General features: G+C 34.3%; 1 protein-coding gene across 1 annotated transcript; it reads left to right on the forward strand.

Annotated features, from left to right (window-relative positions):
* The first annotated feature begins 228 nt into the window (after nucleotides 1–228).
* LOC109088138 (cytosolic sulfotransferase 3-like) lies at nucleotides 229–7938 on the forward strand. The gene is made up of 8 exons (XM_042730351.1): nucleotides 229–414; nucleotides 3592–3730; nucleotides 4735–4860; nucleotides 6071–6171; nucleotides 6578–6704; nucleotides 6989–7086; nucleotides 7168–7342; nucleotides 7457–7938. Exons 1-8 carry the CDS (start codon nucleotides 391–393, stop codon nucleotides 7567–7569), a joined length of 903 nt encoding a protein of 300 aa, XP_042586285.1. The 5' UTR covers nucleotides 229–390; the 3' UTR covers nucleotides 7570–7938.
* Nucleotides 7939–8533: the final 595 nt, after the last annotated feature.

Consider the following 8533-nt stretch of genomic DNA (forward strand, 5'->3'; position numbering starts at 1 on the left):
ATCTGGGACCACTAGGCTAAAGGGTCTGTTAAAGTCTCCAAGATAAACACACACTGTTCCTTTGGGATCAACGCTAACCTCCTGTAACAACAAAAAGCCAGTACTTGAGGGGCAGTGTCCTTTGTGCTACTTTTACAGTATGCACTTACATAACCTGTTGTTTGAGGTTGAGTACAAAGTACAGTGAAACTAAGAGAGAGGGAGGGAGGGAGGGAGGGAGGGACAGGCAGGGGAAGAGTGAAGAAGAATAAGATAAGCTGTGATTTGAAGACATGAGCATTCCATGTAGTTTAACAAGGAAGAAGCTATAAGAAACATTTGAGGAGAGTAAAATCAAGGAGAAAAATAAGAGAAAAAGATAAAGAAAACGGTTGTAAGGGAATCAGCATAATGGAAATCCCTGACTCATCATCAGTGAGTAAAATATATTAAATATTTAAGCATTTTAAGGAAAACCACATTAATAAATCAAAAACTGTTTCTTTCATGCTTGGGTTGGCAAATTAGGAATGGGAATTAGCATGTTATAAATGAGATATCAGCATGTTTTTTTTTTTTTTTTAACTGTAATGTATTGTAATGCAAAGCGGAATATACAGTTTAGAAAGTGTCAAAATACACAAGAAAATTGCATTAATGCAGCATTTAAAGGCCCTATGGAAAGCACAGTATGCCTAAAAAGTTGCAGTTTCTCCATTTATCAAGGTGCAATCAGTAGCTTGGTTCTAAGTTTTACACATTGAGGAATATGTTTTTTCCTTAACACTCACATGAGCAAAAGTTTTCTACATGTTTTTAAATTATATATGGCGCAGGTCATCGCTCTTGATGAGTTTTGTCATGTTGAAATGACTGTGTTTCACAAGTGTAAACATCAGTATGGCACTATCCAAAGATGAAGGCGCTTTTTTTTTGGTTTGTTTGTTTTTTACATTTTAAAAAATGGTACTATAGGATTTACTTTGACACAATTTATACTCAAAAATTGTAGGTAAATTTCAAAAATATTTACAAAGAAACAGCAAGTAACACACATTGAATTAAACATGAAACATTTATGCTGTGGCGCCCGCGGAGCAGTTGGGGGTTCGGTGCCTTGCTCAAGAGCACCTCAGTCGTGGGATTGAAGGTGGAGAGATCACTATACATTGACTCCCCCCAACTACAATTCCTGCTGGCAAGAGACTCGAACTCACAACCTTTGGATTGCGAGTCCGACTCTCTAACTATTAGGCCATGACTTCCCCCACCTTAAGGCCTTAAGTGTTCCCTTAAAGGGATACTTCATCCCAAAAGGAAAATTTTATCATTAATCACTTAACCCTATGTCGTTCCAAACTTGTAAAAGCTTTGTTCGTCTTCGGAACACAATTTAAGATATTTTGGATGAAAACAGGGAGGCTTGTGACTGTCCCATGGACTGCCAAGTAAAATACACTGTCAAGGTACAGAAAAGTATGAAAAGCATCGTCAGAATAGTCCATCTGCCATCAGTGGTTCAACCGTAACGTTATGAAGCGACAACAATACTTTTTGTATGCAAATAAATAAAAAATAACGACTTCATTCAACAATTTGTCTTCTCTGTGTCACTCCACATCACCTTAGCGCCATTTTGGCATATCTGAGCTGTACACAGGCAGCGTACACTCTTCTGTGTCAGCCGCGACACAGGATGCGCTGTTTTCTTTCAAATCAAAGCGTAAATATATGTAGAAAATTAATCCTTGTGGCATGGCAAAATATCTCAAATTGCTTTCCGAAGACGAATGAAAGTTTCGGGAGGAGCACGCGCAGATAATTAACACAGCCAATTCATCATCAGTAATCACATCCATCTATCCAATCAGCGCAAGAGAGAACCCCTATAAATAATCAAAGCAGTCCTACCTTTGTTATTTCTAGTCTTTCAGCATCCCTCCACCACCCCGACTCCTCACCTTCAGCCCGTTCCTAACCCAGCACAGGGAAGAACAACTGGGGGGGCGCTTGAGTCCGGGCCTAAAGCCGAGCTCGGACCCCTCTCCCCGGAAAAGGGGAGTACCCCAGGCTCGGAAGTAAGTACCGAGCTCGGAGCCCTCTTCCCGGACAGCATGCCAAATATGCATAACCCTTTACTCAGTTTATTATATGTAAGTGTGAACTCGTGAAATGGGTTTGGATATGCGTGGGGGTTTGTTATTTTTGTTATATTTTTTATTTTGGGGTGGAGTATGCCTTTAAGTGTTGCTACAAAGTCCTCAGTAACTATTTCACCTTGATAAATTTAAGGGTCCAAAACAACTCCCTAAAGTCATCTTAAACTCAGTATCTGCAGGATTTTTAAGCTCAGATATAAGACTTAAGACATTTTTTAAGACTTGCACAAATAAAATATCATATAAGCGTAGTAGGTAAACTGTAAAATGATTGTAAAAAAACAGACTTAAAGGTTTTCACTAAACAAAAAGTTTTTTTTTTTTTTTAAGAAAATGGAGTTGTATCAATTATTATATTAATTTAAACAATTATTATGAATCAATTATTACATTCATTAAATAATATAAATGTTTTCATAAATTAATTTTACGTATTATCTTCTTGTCGATCCACCTGTTCACATGTACAACTCTGTGGGTTTGCAGCGTCAATCCATGGGTTAATTTCACTGATCTATAATAGAGAACATACATAACGAAATACAAACCTCACCAACTAAAACAGGAACAAACATTAAATAAAATGAGTGCTGCCCATTTTGCTACTTTGTGTACAGTCCTTACTGGGGAAACCGATTTGATTCTGTAGTGAAAGCGCCTCCTGCTGACCCAGAGTTGTAAATGTGAACAGATCTGCAGATCTGGCCACATCTGCAGTCCTCATGCCTCCCTGCAGCAAGACTATAGCATGTTCACAAAGATGATCAGGAATCAGGGCATCTTTCTTAGGGTGTTTTTAGAGTCACTAGGAAGGACTGTAATAATGTCCGCATGTAAAATGAAAGTGTTTTAAGGACCATTCCACAGGTGCACATGCAATAATTTTCCAATAAACAATTAAAAGTTAAAAATATGGCAAATTTAACAAGTATAACATTTTTTAGACCTATTTAAACCTGTAAAGCGTATTTGGATTTTACCAAGTTATCTTTAAATATAGTATCTTGAAAAAGGGCCTTTATTTATACACAGTCAAATGATAATTTAGTTAATTCAGTGTAGCCTTTGTGATTTTCACATTATCTCAGAAATCTACAGGTTGTTCTGGGCAAACAAAAGATTAAAGCTTATTATTGCCATAAACAAACATTAAAATTGTAATATTTATTGGCCAGTGATAAGCTTTAAAAAGACATTTTATGTTGTCGTTGTTGCTGTAAGGTTTAAATTAATCTATAAAATAAACAATAAATGTAGGGTACTAAATGTATATGTATTTGTAATATTAAAATATGTACATATATATGTATGTATTATTGTTGTTGTTGTAGTAACTAACATTTTGCTTGATAATGGGTTCTAGCATTGAATGCTTATGGCCAATGATGATTCTATAATGATTATTCAGTGCTGTGTGACCTCAACAATAAACTGACACTTTTTAATACTCTAGATGAAACCACTTAGTCGGCCTGAACTGTTTGATTTTGAGGGTGTTTCTATGGTCCACTACTTCACTGACAACTGGGAAAAGGTCAAAAACTTTCAAGCAAGACCTGATGACATTCTAATCGCCACTTACCCCAAAGCAGGTAAGGGCACTGCATGTTTAACAATTTTGCCAGAATGTCATGTGACCACATAACTCATACAATATGTTTTATTTATTTATCTATTATTTTCCCCCTTATTCCTATTTTTAATATTAGTGAAGATTTATCGGGACTTCATTTTCTATGACAATTTTTTTATGACTTGAAATTCCCTCATTATTTACACACAAGCTTTACTATTTGCCAGACTTCACTATATTTTACATCACTTCTCGTCCATCCATCCATTCTACAAACTGCTTGCCCAATTTAGGGTCACTGGGAGTCTAAAGCGTCTCAGACCAGAGCTGTTTTGGTGTTAGGAATAATAGTGAGCATATACAGTATATAGTTTGTTTAACCTCATTGTCATCTGTTGTGCTTACTAAGTGTGTCACTTTTGTGCTTGCTTCTTTATAATTGTTTGAAACTTAGTAAACTGGCAGCTCCAGTTTGGAAAATGGATGAATGGATGATTCATCTGCAGGCACCATCTTCTGGTAAATTGTAGGAATTCTGTTTAGCATGACCCTCACAGTGCATTATGGGTATTTTCTAGCCACTGAGTGTACATCGCTCATTATTGAGATGCATTAAGGGATTCAATAAGTGCTCTTGATAATGTTCATTTCAGACACCACTACAAATGGCTGTCCCCTCAAGTAGTGCACTATTTAGGTGTATTGAGGCCGATTTTGGACACAGTCAATGCCAAATTAATTTTCACAGTTTTACATTTATATAACAAAATTGTGTTTCATGTGTAAATTATTATTTATTTTTTTTAAATATATGAAATTGTTCTAAAACCTTAGATCTAGAAAGTTCCAGTACCTATGCAGTAAGGCAGAAGCCATCCAGAAATCTTGTAATACTTTAATACTGATCATCACTTTATATAGTTGTAAGCATCTTTTTTCTCATGTTTTCTGGTGGTTGTTGTTTTACTAAGAGGGTTTTGCATCATGCAATAATTCCTACACTCCATTTTTCATTCATTCTAGGTACCACCTGGGTGTCATATATTCTAGACCTTCTATACTTTGTTGATGCTCCAGAGCGCCAAACTTCCCAGCCTATCTATATGAGAGTGCCGTTCCTGGAGTCATGTTTTAACTTGATACCATCAGGTCAGAGACCACAGTATAATAAGAGTTTCACATCTTCACTTTTTCACTGTCTTAGCATATTATGTTCATTATCCAGTTTGTTTGTTTGTTTGTCTGCCATGCCAAGATGTTTTATTTTTCTATATATTTTTTTATCTAATATACCTCATGCCAATGAGTCGAATTATTTGATATTTGATAACTGTGTTCCATGAAAATATAGAAAAATAAACGATATAAATAAATAAATTACATTTATTTATGCATGGATAACAATCTTCACTTGAAGACGTAATTGAAAAAATAATAATAATAAATAAACAACAAGAGGCTGTGATCCTAAAGCACAACTAGATTCTTAATACAGGATAAAGTGAAATGATCAAAGAAGTCAAGGTCAATACATCAACCCCTAAAGTTTTCATTTGGGCTAAATACTATGTCCCCATTCTTTGCTTCAATTTAAAAATAAAAAGTTTTGAGATAAATATATTTTCTCTTCATCTAGACAAGCCAAAAATGTCACAAACAACAACAACAACAAAAAAGCCTTCATGAAATAACAGTGACAGTTTGGAGATCACATTTACAGGAGGGTTCAGAGCAAAGTCAGTAACAGAGAAAAGAACTTTAGGTCTATGATAACTGTTTGCAATACATTTTTAGAAATATTTAGACTTTGCAGATTTCACAGCTTTCTGAAAAGCAGAGTCTTTATACATTTTGTAGGACATTTGCAGTTTTTCCTTGGCATGGGTGGTGATGGTGAATGGGTGGGTGGTGGCATATGCCATGGCTCAGTATTAGTAAAGTCATACTTCACTGTCATTAGAGGTTTAGAGTGACAGCACACATTAATATTAAAATCGCCAATCAAAAGAATATGGTCATTTTTATACATCACCCACAAATTTATTCAATTAATTTATCAAATGATAATAAAATAATGATCATACATTATTAACAACTATAGTGTTGCTTTTCCCACAACATTTTTAAGTCAAGACAAAGTAGAGTATTGTGTATGCAAACACAACTGCAAGGTCTCTGTCTGGACAAATCTATCAAGAAGACTCTATACCTAAACACACAAAAGTGTCTAATATTTCACTGTTTCATATAGGCATTCACATACCTCCTATTTTTGAAGACAAGAAATCATGTCTTGGCTGAACCACAATGAAACTAGGATACTTTTAATTTAGAGCCACATTTTATTACTAACTTTCAGGGACAGAACTGGCTGATAATCTGCCCACTTCTCCTCGCCTCATCAAAACTCATTTACCTGTTCAGCTTGTGCCTAAGTCCTTCTGGGAACAAAACTCAAAGGTAAAGTAAATTTTTAAATCTTTAACCCTGTGATGTTTTGATTGTAGATGATAACGTCATAAATCTTCCACCACAGAATGAAAATGGTGTAAAAACTAATTTCATGTAATCATCCTATTATGTGACTTACTTTAGTCAGATGTTCTATCTTTATTTAATTTAATTTCATAAGAGTTTTAAATTGTGTTTTAAAGAGTGATATTTAATAGACAGTGTTATTGAAGTGCAGTTTTATTTAAGTGAAATGTCTGGCAGTTGTGGTTGGTAAATAAATATTTTTTTTCTTTATAATACATTATTACATACAAATAAATAATTTCTTACAATTTAGGTGTGGCTTTACATTTTTAGCTGTGACAACTTTTTTTGTCTTTCCTTCCTTCATTTTTTCCCCCACTCATTTTAGATTGTGTATGTAGCTCGGAATGCAAAAGACAATGCAGTTTCCTATTTTCATTTCGATCGAATGAACATGGTACAGCCTGAACCAGGAGACTGGAACACTTTCTTACAGAAATTTATGGAAGGAAAAAGTAAGTAAAACAATTGTCAAAGTCTAAAAATAAATAAATAAATATAAATATAAATAAAAATAAAAAACATAAATAAAATCAAATAAATCTTTCTGGCCAGTTACATTCTAAAACATTTTAATATAAAGGGGAAAATATTTTAATATTGGATATATTAAATATGATATTATCACTACAAGAACATTGAGAACGTAAAAATACAAATTTTCCCTATTATGTGCAACCCTGAATCAAGAAAGTTGCCCCGGATTAATATATTTTAACATCAGACTTTTTTATCCTAGATGTGTTCGGCCCTTGGTATGACCATGTCAGTGGATGGTGGGAGAAAAAACAGACTTATTCTAACCTACTGTACATGTTCTATGAGGATTTGGTGGAAGTAAGTTCAGTCACATTTTTATTGAGAGTAAAATCAGTGTTTAATGTGTCAAAAGTGTGTATTTTACCATGACTTTTTCAGGACACAGGACGTGAGTTGGAACATTTGTGTTCCTTCTTGGGTTTGTCAACCCCAGTTCAAGAGAGGGAGAAAATAACAAAAGGGGTTCAGTTTGATGCTATGAAACAGAACAAAATGACCAACTATTCCACTATTCCTGTCATGGACTTCAAGATCTCACCCTTCATGAGAAAAGGTTAATAAACTACTAAATAGTCTAATGTAGTTCTTATAAATTATAAATGTTCTTTCACTTGCTTTAATTTAATTTATTTTTATTCATTTATTTGTTTATTTTTTTGTTCCAAAGGTAAAGTTGGAGACTGGAAAAATCATTTCACTGTGGCACAAAATGAACAGTTTGATGAAGTCTACAAACAGAAGATGAAGAACACCACTGTCAAGTTCCGCACTGAGATCTAATATTAGAGAGTTCTGAATGCTGCAACAGAATGCTAACTTAAAAATTACATTTAATTTTTAAACTGTTCTGATGAAATCAAAATTGAGCAAAATGGGTTTTTTTTTTTTTTTTTTTTTTTTTTTAGTAGGAATATGTTAGCCTTAAGGATATAAGCCTTAAGCTGGTGTGCTCTGAAACATTAACAAAATTTGCATTTATAAATTATAAGCATTCAAAACTTACAGTCTCTATACGGATCAATGATTTTGCTGCCATCATTCTGTACTTCATCTTCTCAGCAGACCAGACCAATCAAATGCTCTCTCGAATCTGAAGCCCCACTCTTTATACTGTACTATAAAAGACACTAAAGCTGTGACTGAAAATGATTACTTGTTCACTTATTTGTTATATATGGTCAATGGAACATTTTAACATTGCAGCATCACAAACGGTCAGACATTATAAACACCAGTGATGAGGAGAATTGTCCATAAGTGTGAGTGCAAGTGGAATGTGTGAGTTAGTCTTGTGATTAACTGGACATCCATCCAGTCTGTTTCCCTGCCTGCAGACAAATTAGATTTTTTTTGTTAGTTAACTGGTAATCTTTATGCCCAGTGCATCCCATATTAACAAAATTCTACTAACTTTACTACATTTCTCAGTCAAATGGCATTAGTTCAGTGTACCTTTTTAAACGAACTGTGAAACATGTTCACTAACCAACTAAACTGTGGACAGTGTGTTTTTATTGCATGCTTCTCAAAAGGAATGGTTAATTAAAGTATAAGCAGGTGGTTGCAGGAACAAGGAAAAGTAGTTGAGACAGGATCTAATTGCAGCTGTCAGTGTAGTTTATTAAATCAAGTACTCGTAATAAAAGTATAATACATTTTGTAATGCTTGTTATCAGATTACAGTTACTTTTTATGGATAACATTATTATACACTAGTCACACAATGGCAGTAAATCATTCATAA

The sequence above is a fragment of the Cyprinus carpio genome, chromosome B8, assembly GCF_018340385.1.
Source record: "Cyprinus carpio isolate SPL01 chromosome B8, ASM1834038v1, whole genome shotgun sequence".
Taxonomy (NCBI): Eukaryota; Metazoa; Chordata; class Actinopteri; order Cypriniformes; family Cyprinidae; genus Cyprinus; species Cyprinus carpio.